At 46.7% G+C, this 20,761-nt stretch overlaps 1 protein-coding gene and 1 non-coding gene across 2 annotated transcripts; both read left to right on the top strand.

The window, feature by feature from the left end:
• The first annotated feature begins 1,095 nt into the window (after positions 1–1,095).
• On the top strand, positions 1,096–1,200 carry LOC120677066. The gene has a single exon (XR_005676134.1). It is a non-coding gene; the product is annotated as a small nucleolar RNA R71 (small nucleolar RNA).
• A 13,193-nt stretch (positions 1,201–14,393) lies between these two features.
• LOC120673743 lies at positions 14,394–17,999 on the top strand. Its single transcript, XM_039954736.1, has 7 exons — positions 14,394–14,807; positions 14,928–14,999; positions 15,473–15,540; positions 16,917–17,067; positions 17,177–17,260; positions 17,338–17,445; positions 17,568–17,999. The coding sequence occupies exons 1-7, from the start codon at positions 14,682–14,684 to the stop codon at positions 17,643–17,645; spliced, it is 687 nt and encodes a 228-aa protein (XP_039810670.1). The 5' UTR covers positions 14,394–14,681; the 3' UTR covers positions 17,646–17,999.
• The last annotated feature ends 2,762 nt before the right edge of the window (positions 18,000–20,761 follow it).

Raw genomic sequence — 20,761 nt, 5'->3', positions numbered from 1 at the left:
ATGAAGGATCCATTAACTCGTACAAGCATATTTTCGACTACCCCCTCAAGGTATCGAGTTGTTGAATCTGCAAGCTACACAAGCATAGACGTTGGGGAAAGAGCAGGGTAATAAAGTTCTTCGAAGATTACCTTGGGCATTATATTTACACTTGACCCCAGATCGCAAAGACATTGCTCGTAGTATTTATCGTAGATCGAGCAACTGATCATGGGAACCCCTGGATCCTCTTGCACCGCTGCCACTAGGCCATCCCAGGAATCGTTCTTTGGGGGATTTCGCCTTCCTGCATTGTTAGTGCCTGATGATTGCCGAGACGGGTTACCCCATCTGGTGAACACCATGCTGACATTTTCTACTAGAGTCTCGGGTTACCCTAGGATCTTCCCGTTTTCAACGGCAGGTAAAGATGCAACAATTTGCGCGAGTTGAGTTTCTATCATTTTATTGAAACTTAACTGATTTTTAAGAGTTGAAGATAAAGTTTCAATTTTAACATTTATACATTCCAGGGATTTATCGTTGGCCAAGAGCTTTTTATTTATATTTTTGTTGATTTTAGCTTCGCCTAAAACTAATTCTATTAGGGGAGGTTGGTTCGAATTGAAATTTGAATTAAAAGAAGAGTTGTAATCGTTACCTCCCTGGAATGGTGGACGCGGCTAGTTCCACCCCTGGCCTCCTTGTGGTGGACGATACCCATTGTTATTGAGGTACGCACAATCTTCACGAGTCTTGGGGCAGTCGTTCCCCGAATGTCTATCGTTGCCACAGACTTCGCCCGTGAAATGCGATCTCATGGCTTGGGCATAGTTTTCTCTGTGTTTCTTGAACTCGGCCCTTTCATTGAGGTGCTTCAGTAGGAGGTCCAGTTTCGCGGCTATCATATCTTTCTCCTTGATGGTATGCATGCCCTTCGTTCGGGGTTGGAGTCGTTCTTCACTCCACCCCTGATTGGAGACTATTTTCTCGACCAAAGCTTTGGCTTTAGTGATGGTCATATCGAGAAAAGCTCCTCCAGCAGCAGCATCAATATGGGCTCGAGATGTTGTTGTTAGCCCATTATAGAAGCTTTGGAGGACGAGCCATTCGTCCATCCCATGATGAGGACAGGCTGTGATGTATTCTTGCAGCCTTTCCCAAGCTTTCGGGATGGATTCCATCCCTGTATGCTGGAAACGTGATATCATCCCTGTGCAAGGCATTCGTCTTGCCCAGCAGGAAGAACTTCAGGAGGAATGCCCTGGAGCATTTGTCCCAGGTGTCGATGTCTTTCTCCTTGTAAAACTACTATTTCGCCTTTCCAACAGGGAAAAGAGAAATAGCTTCAGCTTGACAACATCGGCGGCGACACCCCGTATCACCACGGTGTCGCAGAGCTCCAGAAAATTCTGCAAATGAGCATTAGCGTCCTCATTGGCTTGCCACAGAACGGGCTAGTCTGCACCATGTTGATGAGGCTAGATTTGAGTTCGAAGTTGACGTCCCCAACGTTGATGCTGGGTCCAGTAGCCACATTGGCGGTGGAGAGGACGGAAAACTTGCGGAGAGTCTTCTCAGCCATAGCCTCACGAACAGTTGGTTCTAATGAGCTGGGTTTCTGTACCGGGAGAGTAGAGGGAGGAGGAACGACGCGAGGTCGTGACCTACTCACAAGCTTCTCTGGATTTTCTATGTAGTTTTTCGGCAGGGAGAAACCGGTCATACACTACCCCTATCTTCTTTCAAATCAAAAATAAAAGAAGACATAAAGTGACGTTAGCCTGAAAGAGTAATGACTATATCTTTGAGTACGAAGTCTAGATTAATATCAGCATAATAATTTTGTTCACATGCCATCCCAAGGAACGGCGCCAGAAATGCTTGTTGGCATTTCTTAACGTCGCCACCAGAAGGGATTAGTTCCCAGTAACGGCGCCAGAAACATGTGTTGACTTTCCTTGGCATAATCACTAGGAACAGGGGTGTTAAGCCCATCCATAGCAGCTGCACCAAAGACTGCCACTCTCGTGGTATAGTCTATACAATTATAAATGGGATCCGCAAGCGCACGGATATACCGTTGTAGCATTTCACCCGGAGAGTAAGGGTATTGTTATTTATATTTCCCAAAGGATGGCAGTGGCAAATGTATTGTACTTAACATTAATCATGACATTGTTTCATAAGTAATAGGCAAAACTCTAGCAGGGATAAGTCATAATATAAAAGATAAATCGTGACACGATCACACATCCAGCACCCAAGGAAGAAAGAGAGAAAAGAACAAAAAAAAGGAACTATACTATCCTATGTTATGTTAGCTGGAGTTTAGGCTAGGTTAGGTGTCCTATGTATCTATTCGAAGCAAATGTTATGTTAGAACATGGTTTAGGCTACAGACACCAGGAAATGGGATAAGGGGAGAAGGTCCCGCACTGGAGAACATCCAGTCCTATTACCCTTTTATGTACCTCCTACACCGAACCCGAACGTCGGGGACTTCGCTAAACGCAACAACTGTTGTTCAACGGACAAACATGGTTGTCACCTCATGCCGTCTACCCCTTTCATACCGTGAAGCACGGGAATATCCGCTGGATCCCGCATACCCGAGCACCACGCTCGTGTATGAGGTCACTACTCTAATGCCCCCAGGGCTCCCACCCTTCGGATGGCCAAGCAAAGCACTAAAGCAAGCCCGAAAGCACAACGAACTATTATCCAACCCCCAAACATCTGGCCTAACCATACTCGTCACACGACGCATGATGAACATAAACATGGATTGATAAACTACCAAGATAGCATAACAACCATGAACAAACTCTATATTATTATTGAGTCTAGTTGACGATCAGAAATGATAGTTAACGACCGTCAACAAGTAATAAAATCTAGCTTCTCCAAAATCTAGAATGCTCCACTGCAACTGCAGGTAGGCTGCAGCCTGCAGCGGCCTTGCTGACAGAGTGACCAGAGGGCTCTATCCGGAACCGATAGTCCGCCTTACCCTAACCGAAGGCTTCGAGAAGAAAGTAATCTCATGGGCCTGCCTAAGGTCAGTTTGCCTAAGGTCAGTTTTAGTGTGAGTTTTATGGGCACAGTTATCTAAATTAGGAACTAGGTAACTGTGCCAGATGAGTTTTATAGTGATGAAATTTTACTCACATCTCATAAAACTATATTTTTTTTTCTCTTTATCATGTCAGTAAAATTGATGATATTTAATGTCAGGAAAACTCCATCTGATCCGATGAACCTCCCAAACCGCCTCCAACGGTCACGTGGACACGTGGCGCCGCGTTGAGGGCTGCTCCGCGGATGGGCGGCACGTACGCTTGCTCTGGAAGCCCCACGCGTCACGCCGCTCCTCTGACGAACGTTCCCGGGCCTGTGGGCGGCGGCGGGCGGGCGGGCCTGACCGCCTGACGCGCTGCTACGTCGGGGGCTTCTGGTGGCCGCGCGCGGCGGATAATCTTTGGACGACGGGCGGCGGCCACCGTGCCCTACGGGTCGGCATTCGCCGGGTCTTCATCATCCACTGACATAATTAATCCGTCCGTCCCGCCCCTGCCGCTTAATCGCTCCTCCCCGTTCCAAGGCCAATTCCGTTTTGCCCTCGTGCTCTCGCGTACTCTAGTCGTTAATTAACGAGCAGGAAAAAAAAAAGGAATGTACGGGACGTCCTACTGCTAATAGGAAAGTCATGGGATACGCGCGGCACGACCATCAAATACGAATATAGTGCCCTCCCGGTTCCAAATACAGATTGATCAAGGTTTAAATTGGTCATATTTTTCTAATAATAACTTGACTTAATATGTTACCGTACATCGATCAACAATACATGATTGATATACTACTAAATTCGTGGTGCAGAATACTAATAATATATTTATTCTCTATTTTCAATTGCAAGATTTATTTATGATTCAAATAATACTAATGATATTTTTATTAAATCCGCATAAAATATTTGGATATCATATTTATCTAATATTATTATATATTGATATATTTTTATATACTTAGTCAAATTAGAGATGTTTCATCTAGAACAAAGTAAACGTAACTTATAGCAAACTATGCGTTTTTTTTTTTGAAACGAACCAGGCAGGAGAGCTCCCGATTATATTAAAAAGAAGGAACAACATCTAGATTGGGCACAACCAACAAAGAAAAAAAGACGCACCTGCCGGTTGGATTGGGACATCAACACAGCCACACAACTCCACTCAAACTCTACTCTATAAGACCACCACTCCACGCGACGACGGGAGCAAAACAGAAGCACTACCACAGCACCCACCCACAACCCACACTCCTGTAGTCGTCGAAAACCTTAAGCGTGACCATGCCGCAGTAGAAGTCGAAGGAGACAGACAGCACCACACCAAGAAGGCCACCGCCATGTAGGACCCAACGCCGCAATGCCGCTGCAACATCACACTCCACCCGACGGGGTGAGAAACACCGGACCCGAGCCACTCGCAGGCTGCCTCGCAGTCGCCACCACGACAACACAACGCGCGGGGGCCTCGCAATCGCCTCGTCGCATCGAGGAAAACACTGCAGACGGGGGCCTCGCCACGCCCGCCACAGTACTCCACGCTCTGAATCCGTATCTTAAGTCGCCGTCGAGGTGGAGAGCAAAGATGTCCCGCTTCCTAAGATCTCTAGCAACAACCAAGCCTTCGCCGCATGTCGACTTCACCTCGTTGCTTCACCCTCACACCTAGCAACCACCGCCAAGATAGCGAGCCAGAGAAGTCGCTTGCGCCATCATCCGACGTTGTACCGCACCAAGTGGCCCAGCCAAGCTGAGCAACCCGCCGCAGTCCGCTGCAAGCCAAGTCGACCCACAATGCCGTTGCCGCAAGCGCCGTCCTCCGACGCAGTCCCACACCGCACTGACCGTCGCCAAGCAATGCCAGCCACCGCGGTCCGCTGCAAGCAGCCAACCAACAACCATGTGCCAACCCCTGGCCGCCACCAAGACCTCGATTACCGTTGCGCGGGCTCGGCAACACCCTTCGAGCTTGCTACGCGGCGGAATTATCGACACCGGCTCAAGCCCCCATGGATAATGGGCCGGCAACGCCACAAACCGAGCTGGGTCCCTAGAGACAACGCCTCCAAGGAGGGCACGACGCCGAAAGCGCCGCCATCGCTCGTCCAGGATATGGATAGAGTTTTCACCCAGAGAACCCTGTGCGGCAGAGTTAGAGCTCCAAAATGACGCCCCCAACAGGGAAAACGACGTCCAGAGACGCCGCCGTCATCCCACCGGCAAGAACGCCAGCAAGGGCTTTCCCCCGAAGCATCCAATTCCCATGCTGCACGTGCACGGCGCGACATTTGGGCACCACAGCCACGGCAGGCCTTCCGAGGCGACGCCAACGCCGCGCCTACACACACCATACCGTCGTAGCTCCACCTTCGCTTCGTCATCCCCAGACAACTTCGGCCGCAGGACCTCCTCCATGCCCCTGCTCTTGGCGCAGCAGGCACGCCCCCTGGGCAGGCCGCCGCCAGCCACACCTCTATGGCGCCGCCGGCGAGGCCACGCGCAAGCCACCCCGGCCACAGCACCACGCCGCCACCGGTCTTCACGCGGTCGCCCCTCATGCTGTCGCCTTGCAGACGCCGCGACGGGCCGCCGTCGCGCAGCACAGCCAGCTCGCCGACCGCATCCACGCCGCAACAGGCCGTTGCTGCACTTTCTCCCAGCTCCGGAGCCACCCACATGCTCAAACGCGCCCACGGTCGCTGGGCCGCCGCCACCTCCAGTGCCCGCGCGTACAATTGCCGCCGGTGCTGCCCCAGGCCGCGCAATCACCGGACCATGCGTACTTGATAAATGTTACTTGTGGTGCTGTCCATTCAAATTTAAATTCTCGACTCAGCATGGGTAAGGACCTAGATTTTTTTTAGGATTTGATCGGTGTGATTCTTTAAATGGTATGACTGCCTACTCGGTATGGGCTAAGAGCTCATTTTTCTAGATTTATTTGTAGGATTTAATCGGTATGATTCTTTAAATGGTATGACTACCGATAGTAAAATGTTTGTAGTGACTTCATTATTCTCAGGTTCTATTGATTTAATCTCTCAAAGTTGCTTATAGTGGTGGAGTTGCGAGCATGTATTCATAGCTAGGTACTAGTGAACATGCTGGAAAATAGACCCATGAGAGGTCCATTTTATAAAATTTCAAAGCAAGAGTGTATAACATGAGCATCTAGTAGTCTTATACTGCTAGTTTGAGTTTGTGCAAGGCAACTTAAATAGGAGAGCACTCCCATGTGGTTGAACATACAGTAAAGGAAGAATGAGGCTGCTTTACATAATGCGCGCACGCAAAAGCGCAGATGTTTTCGCGTGATGAACTGCGTAACTTGTGACTTGCAAAGCCTTTTGCCATCTGTGTATATTAATCTTTTGAAACAACCACTAGAAGCGATTAGTATGCAGTGAGTCTTATAATTCTGAGTTAAATGGGCAGTATTAACCTAAATTATTTGGGGGATTACGACTGCTAATGAGTAGTGAATTTATAGTGAAAACAGACAGCAGTGGACTAGCTTCTCGTTTATAAGAACTCCGAGACTTCATAAACACATGAAAAACCCACGAACTCCTCTAGCTCTATCCTTTTATCTGGTGAACTGTGTTGTGGTATTGAGCTGCTGAATCTCATCGGCTCTTCTCTTTGACGTGCACTGAGAAGAAGGGTGAGCGGTATCTCCGAGCTGTTACCGTCATGAAGCATGCACGAGGGACGACAATAAGGTTTCTGATCAGCGCAACTGCGCGACTACTCAAGACCGATCGACTACGTTTTGTATTGCTTCAACTACGATCTCACTGCGTCGTATCTACACGAGGACGGGCATTTAAGTGTGATGGATTTTTACATGAGTTTGTTTCAGCTTGTTTTTATCTGTCTCACTTCCGATTTGAAACACATAGCAGTAGCATTATTTTATCTAATTTATCTCACATTAAAATCTGATTTATTTAAACGCATATTTCTAACAGGACATGCTTATTTGTGAGCATCCGCGTATGACCTAGTATGTCCTTAATCACGAGCATGTACATGTCTACTACAAGTAAAATGATTGATGGACAACACACTCACATCTCCCGTGCAAGTCGTAAGGACAAGATGATAACCCGTAATGGATGGAACCATACCCTCCTTCCACTCGAAGGCGATTCACTTGGTTTTACATACCGTCGTAGGTATACTTTGCACCGTAATTGTGGCGAAAAGGCTACAAGCCACATTGCCACCACACGGACGCTCTCAAGCAAAAAGCACATAGGACAACGGAATCATGAGCGGTACAGCTGTTTGCAACCGATCCCCAGCAGTGCCTAGCCAATCGCTCACATCGGCTCAATATTTTTGGAGAATAATTCCCCCCCCCCCCCCCCCCCCAGAGATTGTGGTCTCCTTTCGGCTGCTAATGTGTAGAGGCCTAAATAAACCAACCACTAGCAGGTAGGGGAGGATATCAGGATAGTATAGCAGCCAAGTCAAAATGTTAGAGCTGGATGACACACTCCTAAGGCCGGTGTCATGGCACGGCCTGGCCAGCCTGATGCCCCCCATTGATCCCTCACCAGCTCTCCTGTGTTCAGGCCGGCTGGTTATACTAGATATACACACATAGCTGTGGTGGTGTCTGTTGACATGATCCTCGTCCACATTGGTGTGACGATAATAATGCCACTTGTTTAGCCGGTGCGTGGCCGACCAGGTTAGTTGGAGGCCAGCTCGGCTCCTTGGGACATTCATGCTCTCCGATCCCTAGCTTCTCCTACTACCAACCTACACAAACATCTCATCCTCGATCGCCTCTGGTCGGTGGGCCCCACGTTTGTAAATGGATTACTCTTATTCCTAGCTCCTACTATCCAGAAGCATGGTTAACATTCTAATAAGGCACTAATTAACTAAAACCCCACGCACATGCCTCGCAGCTAAATCATGGAGCGCTCTGTGTCGGAGCCGGAGTGGCGTTTTCCGATGGAAGCAAGGTGTGGTAAAATAAGGGGAACACTTTTGTAACGGTAGGATTGCCGCCGAATTATGGGAGCCGCGCGAGATGAGACACCGCAGACACGAAACGCGCGAAAACACAAGAGGTTCGTTGGCCCAAGGGTCACCTCATTTGATCCATTGCCTTGGCACCTAGCTCTGCCCGGCAGTGTTTGCCTGATCTCATCTCTAAAAAGCGGGTGGAGCCACTCGATTGGCCACCAAGAACAATCATATCTCCTCTCCTAGTCTCCTGCTTGGCTGTTACGAGGGGGGGTGGGGGGAAGAGTTAGGACCCGGCTAACGTACGGCCGGCCGTAAATTAGGCCGGCCGTACGGCCTATCCTTTTTTGAAAATCAGAATCTTTCACCTTTATCCACTTTCTCTTTTTGGAAAAAAATAACACTGCAGCTCAAATACGCTATCACAGGATGATCTAGGACCAGAAAAAACAGTACGAACATAACAAGCAATTTTATTCAGAATGTACATATGTTTAGGTATACAACATGGACCCAGCTAACGTACGGCAGCCTATCCCTTTTTGGAAACCAGAATCTTCCAGCTTTATCCACTTTCTCTTTTTGGAAAAAAATAACACTGCAGCTCAAAAACACTGTCACAAGATGATCTAGGACCAGTAAAAACAGTATGAACATAACAAGCAATTTTATTCAGAATGTACATATGTTTAGGTATACAACATATAACTTAGAACTGCAAATGATTGCAAACCTAGTAATTTGGTACATAATATGCTATTTACACAAACATATTTGCCTCTGCCTCCGTGAATCCAAACTACCTCCACAGACAAAACTGAACATTCATGACTCGTAGTGCTGCGATTGCCTAATTGCCTCCACTTTGTACTGATCAAAGAAAAGATAGAGCTACTACAACTACTATCAAGCTACTCGTAAATCAAACAAGGTTGAGCTGCAACTAAACTGCTGACGATGACAATCCAATAAACTTTGAAGCCACCAAACACAAACCGTGAGAAAAAAAAGTCTTTATTATGTATCGAAGTTGGAAACTTATAAGGGATGAAGAGCATGTTATAGTGCCGATTCGCTTAGGAATCTTGCAAGCAAAAAAAAGCACATCAGATTTCATGTCCTAAACACCATTTTGTGTGACTGAAATGAGGAAACGAAACATAGATTAGTGAAAGAATAGCAAGTGCAGTTGATATTAGGAGTAAATATTAGCTAGGTTGACTATCTCTAGTAACAAACATTGCTAGTTCTATATGACCTAATTCATTAATATATTTTTGCTAATTCAGAAACACATAATTGCATAAGTTTGTGGCCATGTTATTATAATTCAGAGCCACAATATTGCCTAAAATAATTTCATAATTTGTCTAATCTAAATAATATTACTGCCTAATAAAGTACATATTTAGACAAATAAGACAAGAAATATACTCGCTCTTGCTACATATGTACTTATTTACTTGATCTGGTTCACCTGCACATCATATTTGCTCCATACTTTGTACTTGATCTCCCCTGCCAGATAACTTGGGGACCTATAATGTAAGAACCGAAAAAATAAACCAAAATTTGAGAAGAAAGAATGTTATAAAAGATGTCGAGCGATTTGCACTATTTTGCCTTGACCTTACGACAGTATTGCTTGATTATAGTACCATTATTTGCCTCTTCTCATAGCTATTATTCCTTTCTGACAGTCTAATAAAGTTAGGTAACTAATCAGATGCAACTATAGGCATGTCATACTGGTGATATCTCAACTATAAGCCTTGATAACTCAACTAATCTAACTGCCGCTAGTCGTGCAATACATCGCTAAACATAAACAACCCACTAAAATTGAAAGTTAAATAGTAAAAGAAGAAAATTGTGCTAGCTAAGGGGATGAATGCTCAGGCAAAAGAGGAAAGAAGTGCGAAATTTGCAAGTCAACCAACTCCACTGCTCCAAAAATGTATTGAGAAAATAAGCAAGGAACTTTTGATTCGGAAAAAGGCTTTTGCTGAACCTAGTCTATTTTTCTTGTGATTGTAATAATGTAAAGATTTGGTTCCAGACAAAAGTAGAGTCTATCAGCTGTCACGTGAGACATATGAAATGTAAAAAGTTTGCTTGATCTGAACACCGACACTCTGCATTAGGTTTCTTTTTGTCCATCAATGCATAACAGGAGTTCTAGGCACAATATAATGAACTCAGAAGCAACTTAAAACAAGTGAGTAGGCAAAAATAATCAAAACCCACACACAACCTAATTCCTTGCATTTTATATCCTGGTAATCAACTCAACAAGTTACAATAAGCAATTTTCTTAAACCTCCTAAGCAAAATTTTGAAACATTACGAGACTGAACAAGATCTGTTTTTCTATATTTTAGTATCTTATAAATTGCCTATATCAGACTGAAAAAGGACATAACTAAGCCAATTAAAATGCTTATGAATTTTTGTCAAAACTGCTTACATCTCTAACACAAAAATCATGTATTAAAACTCAAAAAACTATAGATTGGTTGCATACCTGGTTTGTGAAATCCTACTCTAATACCAAGCACCATCGTCGTGAGCAGCAGCATAGATTGGTTGCAACAATCCCTAACCAAAAACAGATGGCAAAGTCAACAACAACGCTAGAATCACACAGTACCAAATAAACCAAATCAAGTGGTGCACCATTGCTGCAGGTCGTCCACGCTGCTGCTCCTAACGAGGCGGAGGATGCGCTTCCCCCATGTTCTTCCTACACATAGACACCCAAACAGCATGGAGGAGTCCATCAAAATTACCAAATAACTCAAAATTTACCTCTGCGCACGTGCGTACAAACCAACAAGCAGGAGCGTGAAGCAACACAGCATACCGGAGCCTAAGGGGCGGACGACGGACGATGAGGGAGGGGCGGATGAACGGCGACTTGAAGTGGACGTAGCGGAGGTCATCATCGTCCTGGAAGTCGTAATCCACGGCTCTGTTCATCTTGGCGAGATACTTCCTGACCTTGCGTATGGCCGAGCCTCAAGTTCCTCTCTGATTTGGTGATCGATGTGGTGACGAGAGGAACACCAATCGCTGGAATCACTGCCAGCTCTCCGCCGCCTGCACCCCCCAGCTCCATCCTTCCCTGGGTGATGGAAACGAAGCCAAAAGTCAAAGGCACCCCAAATGAGAGAGAGAGAGAGGGAGGGAGGGAGAGGGAGAGAGAGGGAGGGAGGGAGGGAGGGAGGGAGGGAGGGAGAGGGAGAGAGAGGGAGGGAGGGAGGACAGGGAGGGGGAGGGCGGGGGAGGGGGAGAGGGAGAGGGAGAGAGAGATTTCAGGTGTGGGGGCGTTGCGCAGGAAGGCACCCCAAATCAGAGACGAACTGTTTTTGCTCCTGTTACTAGCAGCATGCAGAATCCGGATGTAACATTCTACGGAAAAATACTCATTGTAACACATATTATTGCCTAATTCCTATATATTATTGCCTAATAAAAAACTAGTGATGCTTGTATCATAAAAAATGTAGTATCTAGAACAAATACTACCACGACAAGAGAAAAAGAAGCATATAATTGAGAGTAGAAACATGATGTATATATCATTCTGGTTAAATTTATATGCTTCTAGATCAGAATCATATGATGGTGCAGATCTCAGTTTTTTATATCCAGTTCTGATTAAGATTAGCACAAAACACAAGAAACACATTTGCCAAAATCAGAAAATGTAAATTGCTTATCATAAGCTATAGAAATGCTATAAGGAATGAGTATAATTGCCGGTGAAAAATAGTATAGTTGTCATCGTAATTAATATTTGTTAAATAAAAATAGGAATAAGTATAATTGCTTGATTGAATGCTGATAAAAAATGCTTGATTAGATTGATTTGCTGAACAAACTAGCAAAAACTGACATATACGAACGTCTGGACAAAAACTTAAATCATTCTTATTAAGTTTTCAGTTAGGCTACTGTACTAGTCAAGTTATAAAATATAAATTAAAGGTTGTTCCTGTGGTATCGATAATGCATAAGTATTCATTCAAATGCTTCAGTAAAAATAATGCATAAAAGTATGAGATATTATTGCTTATCTAGAACAATGTTATTGCCTGATTCATAGCTATATTATTGCCTAAATCATGTCCATGGTATTTGCCTAATGGCATGATCCTTTAAGCTAAACAAAGGGCGTACCCAGTGCCGTAGGCTTCCCGCACTGTGCGGGGTCTGGGGAAGGGCTGTTTTTAAGCCACAAGCCTTACCCACACAAATGTGCAGAGGCTGGGGCTCGAACCCGGGACCTTCCGGTTACAGACGTTAGGCTCTACCGCTGCACCAGGCCCGCCCTTCGGCATGATCCTTTAAGCTGAACAGAAAAAAAAGATGCAAAGCTAAAAGATACAATGAGGTGCCAGACATGTAGAAAAACCATATTACAAAACTGAATATGTAGTTTTAGAATTTTCCTAACCCTTAACTTTGCTAGATTATCAAAACACTATCAATTGCAAAGATCAGATTCCCATGTTCATGTATTATCAGGACACATCTTACAAAAACAAATGTAACTAACAATGATGGGCTCTCAAACATTAAATGAACTGATCAACCCATTCAACGCCTTCCATGTGTGCTTTGGAGAAAAAAATAGTGCAAATCAGTAGAGCCCCTCTCCCCTTATTGTCCCCAATTTCAATTCCCTATGCCAATTAAAAAACAAATAAAAAATCAGGTGATTCAGATACCAGGGAGTGTGAACGTGGAATGAATACCCATAACCCCAAAAAGGAAAACTCATCTTCATGTTGGTCTGCTCCTACCTCTAAGTATCGATCTGTGCTTTAGTATCCAGTAAATTGTCCACAAAAAAATACTTTCGAATCAGTTAATTTGCTGGAATGATTGGGTAAAAGATCCACATAGAACACAACCATGAGAGGAGCAGTAACCTTCACTTGCATCGACCTCCTCGGTCTTAGGCTTTGCGCTTTGCAATCCACCAGAAATCTGAGTGGAGAACCTCCAAAATCAGTCGATTCACATAAGCCAAGGACTCACCTCGAGTGTGGCCCTCCCTATGCTTCCGATTTGTGGTTCCCCTTCACAAATCGATGGGATCTGGAGAGAACATGGAGAGAAAGAGAGCCCCCTTCCTGGGAATGCAAAGAGAGATATGGACAGAGAGAGACCTAGCAAAGAGAGAGGAAGGCCAAATGAAATCAGCATGTGTCCCAAATAATCGTGGAGAGGTCGTCGGAGTTCAGAGATGTCTAGGCGGGCGTGGCAGCAGCAGATTGCCGGGGGAGGGGGGAGGGGGGACTTATCTCTTCGAGGTTCGGAGCTCGTCATCAGGCGGCCGCGCGGCTTGGCCTTGGCGGCGAAGCAGGCGGCGGCGCACTTGCAGGAGCGATAGAGGCTGAGCATGGGCAGGCACTTGGCGAGGGCGTCGCCCAGCCGCGGCGACCGCCGCTGGCCCCGGCACACCCTCCAGTCCTCCACCCCAGGCACCCCCGCGCGGTCCGACGGAGGGTGGATCCATCGCGGCGGCGGCGGCATGCGGCGGCGGCGAGAGGGAGCGCCAACCCTAGGGTATGCGAAATGGGGAACGGAAATACGAAATGAGAGAGGCAGAGGAAAAGGAGGATGGGCGTGCGGGATCGTGGGTCCTCAAACCGGGTGCGTGGACAGTTGATGAAGCCGGCCGTGTGGATGCACTATCGTACGGCCGTGTTAGAGTCATTACCAAAGAGTTGCTCACCAAAAACCTAAATCCGGCTCACCAATCTCTCTACTTTGCTTTCTGTCTAGCCTTTGTTTAAACTTAAAAAAAAGTTGTAGAAACAAAAACCACGATGGCACCCGATCTGCCACGCCTAAAATAATTTCTTATTGAGAGATACGTTTCTCACAAAGGTCTCTTTTAATATAAAAAAACGCTGCACACCGCTCCCCCTCAAAGTAGGGGGGGCGTTTAGTTTCCAAAAAAATTGTGCAGTACCCATGATATCGAATTTTTGGATATATACGTGGAGTATTTAATGAAGTTGAAAAAAATAATTAATTACGTAGTCTAACTGATTCTTACGAGATGAATATAATTATACTAATTAATTCATAATTAATCATTAATTATCAAATAACAACAAAATGTGATACTATAGTCAAATTTAAATTTTTTCACCAACTAAACACAACCTAAGAGAGAGGAAAGGACGAAGCCTGACGCAGCGAAAAGTAGCACTTGAGTGCTACTCGTACTGACCGCCTACGCCGCACGTATGCCGGTATGGCTACAAATTTACTCGGCACGTAGGCACCGGCAGGGGCGTCCGCGTGCATCGAGCCCTGCCCGGAGGAGCCAGCCCGTGCCATGCCTGCCGCCGGGGGCCGGGGCGAGCTCCGAACTGTCGCGGCCGTTCCTGGCGCGGCGGGCCCCACGCCCCGCGCACCATTTCGGATTGGAGCTCTGCCTCTGACGCCTCCTTTCGGTTTCCCTTTCCCTTGCTCCAGATGATTATTTAAAGCCATCTCCGTTGCGTTCAGAGGAGAGAGAGGGAGCAAAGGCGAAGCAGCCAACAACCAGAGGCGCCCGAGGCCGAGGGAGACGAAGCTCTTGAGAGAATTGGGAGACAGAGAGAGAGGGGGAGGGAGGAGGACGATGGAACAGGCGGCGGGCTCGCCTTCCTCCTCCATGGCCCTGAGGCAGTGCAGGATTTGCCATGACGAGGAGGACGAGGGCCGCGCGGCCATGGAGTCGCCCTGCGGGTGCTCCGGCTCCCTCAAGGTATGGGTTCCAGCTTCCCTTGTCCGTGAGCTGCTTGATGCTCCGCTCTTCTGTTCCATGGCTGACGCTCTTCTACCTGATGGCCTGTCTGAATTGACGTGTGCTTTCCTGTGGCTGCAGTACGCGCACAGGGGATGCGTGCAGCGCTGGTGCGACGAGAAGGGGAGCACCCTCTGCGAGATTTGCCTTCAGGTTAGCGCAGCTCTGATCGATCGCCACCCGTCCTTGTTCATCTGATCAACTCCGATCCTAGCTTCTGTGATTCTGCTTCAGTTTTCACTGTTCCCCACTGTTTTATCCATGAGAGTTTCACCCTTCCTTCCTCGAGCATGCTGCAATTTATTCTCTAAAGAACACTTCAATTCAAATAGATGTTAAGCTTCTGTGTTCGGCTGGAGGCTCCAGCCTCCAGCGCTACAGTGTTCTCTCTCGTACTTTCAGCTCCAACTAGGTAATAGTGTTTTTCTTTCACACCACTCCAGCTCCAGCCTGCCGAACACGGTAGACCCAGCGATTCTGACTTGTTGATCACATCATGCGAGTGCCTCTTTTTTCTCTCTCTCTGTCGTGGTTTGCAGCGCAAAGTATCGTACTTTTCTCGTAGTCCAAGTAATCAAACCTGTGTTTGCCTTTGTTTAACATCTCGGTGTTCTACTGTCTGTCAGAATTTCGAGCCTGGCTACACCGTTCCTCCCAAGAAAAACCAACCTGCCGATGTCGCGGTCACCATCAGGTAACTCCCCTTCTCCCACGCACAAACACACGCATTGGTATTGGGACCCGTTTGGTTGCCTCCCTTAAAATTTTTTTAAAAATATTTTTCTACATTTGAAGTACTAAACATAGACTAATCACAAAAATAATTACAGAATCTGTCTGTAAATCGCGAGACGAATCTAATGAGCCTAATTAATCCGTCACCAGGGGTTATTTACTGTAGTATTACTGTAGCAATTTTGCATCTAATTACAGCCTAATTAGGTTCATTAGATTCGTCTCGATATTTACAGACAGCAGTCGCAATGCGTTTTTTATTTCGTTTAGATTTAAGTCTCCATGCAGGTGCTGGAATTTTTTTTTGGAATTTTGGTTTTTGCAACCAAACACGGCCTTGAATTACTGACACGCGCATTAAGGCTATAGAACCAAGTGAATGTTGGGTTTAATTGTTGGTCAGGTCTAGTGGTTGTGGTTCCATGAAACTGTCCATTCTATTGCTGGGCATCCAGTCCTGCCATTTCGTTGTTGGCGTCCTCATCTGAACGGAGTGAGTGGTCAAGTTTGAGGGGGTGTGATCTGGCTCGGTTGCTGACCAACCTATCTTTATCTTCAGTTGGTTCATTAGTTGGAATCTTCCAGCCAGACAGCCACTTAGACGACCAACCACCAGCCATTGGTACCTGATCGCATACCACCACCAGCAAGTTCCCAGATGGCCCCTCATCCTCATGCCAGAGCCAGACACTGCACACATGCCAGCAGCCCTAACACTGATCTGATCTGAACCTGAATGCATTCTGATAAACAACAACAGTATACTCAGCGTCCGACCCTGACCATCATTATCAAAACAAAAGACACAAGAATTCCAATCAAACGGGTCGACGTGATCCAGCACATTCCATTCGAGCAGCTGTCGCCGCATCTTCTCTGTTCTTGAGAACATGGGTTCGGAGAGACGGAGAGAAGGGGCTGGGTGGCTGCCAGGTGGGCCCGGCCCAGCTGTTCCGTTAGGCGAGCCAACCACCGGGTCCCAATCATTTCCTACCGGCATGAGATGGCAGATAAGCTGCAAATGCCCCTGCATTGTTGCTGCGCATCTGTTGTTGTACAGCTCCAGCCGTGTCCTGCACTCGTCTCGGCTGTCTTGCACCGTTGCCACTGGAGTCAAACCGCCCGTGCATCAGTAGTTGGCGTGCAGCACGGCCAATCATGCACTTGCAACCGCAATGTGATCGAGATGGCATGATCAGGGTCAAAAAAGAAGAAAATTCAGTCGAACATGTCGAGCTCAGCTGGTCAGCAACGACCCATTCAGTAAAGTTACTGATGGTACTCACCAGCCGACCACCGCGGACGGTTGCTGACCTGTGCTTGCGTGGTGTGCAGAGAGAGCCTGGAGGTGCCCAGGATGGACTACGAGCCGGACGAGGAGGAGGACGTCGACGCGGCGGTGGCCGGCGCCGGCGACCCGGAGTACGCCGAGTGCGCCCGCGCCGCCGGCAGGAGCGCGTCCTGGTGCCGCTCGGTGGCCGTGACGGTACGGTGACTGACCGGAAATCGAATCACATTGTCAGGTTTTAAAGTTGATTGAGCTGCACGCACAGTGCACGGCCTGAACTCTGAGCTCTTCCTGTCCGTGGGTGCAGTTCACCGTCGTGCTGCTGCTGAGGCACCTGGTCACCGTGGCGACGGTCGGAGCGGCGAACCAGTTCGCCTTCAGCCTCCTCACGGTGAGTACTCCTGCTCCGAAAATGCAGAGTGGTTTCTGCAATCGACTCTAACAGTTGTCCCTTGCTTCGCTTTGAAGGTGTACTTGCTGCGGGCGAGTGGGATCCTGCTGCCGTTCTACGTCGTCATGAGGCTCATCTCCGTGATCCAGCAGGGTCAGCGGCAGTACCGCCTGCAGGTCCTCCAGGTTGGTTGGTCGCCACTTCGACACTTCTGAACATCGAATCGGGTTGCCTGGACGAGTGTTTGTTTCCTGAACCTTTTCTTGCTTCTCATCTTGCCTGAATGTTGCCGCCGCTGCTGCTTCAGGAGCAGAGGAGACACGCGTTGAGATTGGCCCGGCTGCAGGGTCAGGAACAGCAGCAGCATGTCATCCTGGTTCGATGAGGAAGAAGAGGGCATTCATCAAGTGTTCATATGTCTTGTACAAGGTTGTAAAATGTACCGCTACATTGTTCAGAGGGACTGGAAAGCAAGCATTGTTTACAAGCTTCCAGTTCATGTGCGTACATCACTTGCTGTGAAAGCTGCATCGACTTGAGAACTTGACGTCGTCGCATGCCTAAAACCTGAAAAAAAAATCCTGCTCAAAAGGTCGACAAAAGAAAAGAAAAATTGGATTACTGTTGAGTCCATCCTCCCTCCTGTTCATGAATTATGTACTGATGTGATGTGGTACTAGCACTGCAATGTGAATAAGAGCACGACAGTGATCCTGCATGGATCCACCCATCTGCATTATTCCCTTTTCAGTTTTCACTTCATTTGATGGTGGGGCCCATGGCAATCCCACTATGCATATCCTAGTGAGGAGAGGACCACGAATGTAGTAGTTTAGCACAAACATAAACACAGCAACAATGCTTCCTGTTAAACTCTCATGTATGACTCTTGCAACCAGTTCCGGCCACCTGAAGGTATTGTTTCAAGTAGAATGAGTCACCCTTGCAGTTTGAATTTTTTTTTTTTTGATGATGGATCATCAAGCAATTCTGATGATAAGTTGTCAATATATATATGTATATGGTTGGTCGGAAATCTTTGTATGGAGTAACTCCAATGATATGTTGTCGATGTAGTATATGGTTGGTTAGACATCTTTATAAGGAGTAACTGTGCAGCAGCAAAATGCGAAGGCAGTAACGTGCGTTAAGAGACAACTAGAACAGATTGAAACAGAGTTGGGTAACAAAAACAATTCAAGTCCCTTTCGAAGAGCTAAAATTTAGCATTTACTGAGGTTAGCCCAGCTAAAATTTAGCATATGCTTTTGATTAGAATTTGATATATTCATTAGCACTTCTGTTTAAATAAACTAGTATACTTTCATCCATTAGAGCACTTGAATTGAAACGAAAGCTCTAGCAACAACGCATTGTGCGCGTAGACCCGCGGCCGATATCTGCTACGGAAAAGCGTACCATGCTATGGACATACGCCGATGCCGACCACACACGCACGCGTACGCTCGTACCAAGCTGGGAATCATGAGCACGTGACTGTGGCAGCCAGGGCGAAAAAGGGAGTTTTAAGCACGTGATCTCACGCGTGGAGATCAAATCCCTGCCGCCCTGAAAGGATCTCGTACGTACAAGGAGCAGTTTGGACATGGCATGAATGACAAGGGAGCGCGTATCGCGTGACTAGACTAGCAGGCAGCACTCACTCTAGCACGAGTGAAGAGAGGGCCGCTGGGGACGACGGAGCAGAGAGTGCAATTAATTTCAGCTGTTCCACTTCATGCACGTACTATGACGATTTGAGGATGGCTCAGTCGGCCAGTAGTGAGTCGGATCCAGGGCATGGCTGTGATGAACTGAAAGGCCCCAACACTCCAGCAGGCAATGCAGAGGACCACCCCACTGATCCTGCAATCCACTATGGAGTATATATGGAGCCGCATATCTGAGATCAAAAGGCGTGCGACATGCAAATGTATGGCGCATGAGACTGGCGGAAAAGGGTGATTCTTCTAATATTTCGATAATGGCATATCATGGCATTAGTATTTCAAAAAAAAATCATGGCGTTAATTAGTGAAGCAGTTAGCGTAGGGATTCGAACTAGTACATGCCACGAGCAGATTTATATTATTACAACACGCCAATATACCCTCAGGTTGCCAAGCGCTGAGGCCAATCTCAATGGGAATATTATAAGAATGTCATAAATATTAAATTTACTAACATGTATCAATATTATGATGAGAGAGGAAAGATGAGTGTCATAAAATATGAGAGGAGTGTCATCACTATGACACTCCACTGACACAGTTCTCGTAACTGTGTCGATGACACTCCCACTGAGACTGGCCTTAGGCCAGTTTCAACGAGGGTTTCATAAAAAATTTCATAGCATTAAATATCGTCAATTTTGTTGACATGACAAGAGAGAAGGTTGAAGTTTTATAGGATGTGAGAAGAGTTTCATCACCGTGAAACCCATCTGTCATATTTATCTAGTTTTTAGTTTAAATAACCGTGCACTGTCTGGGCTAAACTCGAAAGCATGGCATGTTGTCTGAGTTGAAACAACATTTGCACAGAAGCAGAACCGTCACCGTGGGCAAGTCACTGCACCTGCCTCTGATCCGATCCATCGCCGTGTCGTGCGAGAAGCAGCGCATCAGACTTTTTTTTTTTAAAGAAAGCGCATCAGATTTGTGGCAGAAACTCCCCCCCCCCCCCTTTTTTTTTTAGGGAAAATGACCTTGGAAAAACCCAGCCGCGCAAATTTCAAAAAAAAAAAACCAGCCGCGCGTCAGCCCAATATGCGTGCGGCCCGGCCCGGCCCGCTGGAAGGCTCGCCTGCCCCTCCCTAGTAGAATCGGAATATAAAAGGAGCGTGCGGTTTTCTTATTTTTATATTTTTTATTTTCATTTTTTACAAAAATATATTTTCGATTTGGAAATTTATAGAAATATACTCCGACCGCCCCGCTGCCGGGGCATTTCTGAAAAAAAATTTCGCGGAGAAAATTGCGCGCAGGTCCCTGGGGGCCGGTCGCCCGGCAGCGGAGCGGCCGGCCCTCAAGGCCACCCGGCAGCGGGGCGGCCGGCCCTGGCCGCCCGGCAGCGGGGCGACCGGCTCTCTCACCTTTATATAAGGGTTGGCTGGTCCCCTCACCCCTCATTTGCATCACTAAAATTCCAGAAACCAAGAAAAAGAGGGAGAGAGGCGAAGCCCTGCCGGATTTTCGAGCCAGCGACTGCAGGTAACCAAAATTCTTCTACGCTTTACAAATAGATTATGTTGTAATTATTTTTTGTTGAAACAGTAGATTAGCAGTAACTACACCTAAATGTACTACTAATCACTCCTAATAATAATTAAACTGATTGCTAAACTACTGTTTCAACAAAATACTTTCTACAATTTTCTAACATTTTCTAAATTTTTTAATATTATCTTCCAATTTTTAAGACTTTCTAATACTTCTCTAATAATTTTCTATTACTTTCTAATACTTAATCTAATACTAAATGTACTATATCAACGCTAAT

Source organism: Panicum virgatum, chromosome 5N (genome assembly GCF_016808335.1).
Source record: "Panicum virgatum strain AP13 chromosome 5N, P.virgatum_v5, whole genome shotgun sequence".
NCBI classification, from domain to species: domain Eukaryota; kingdom Viridiplantae; phylum Streptophyta; class Magnoliopsida; order Poales; family Poaceae; genus Panicum; species Panicum virgatum.
The sequence above is the reverse complement of the archived record's forward strand: the minus strand, read 5'-3'. Positions and strand labels throughout refer to the sequence as shown.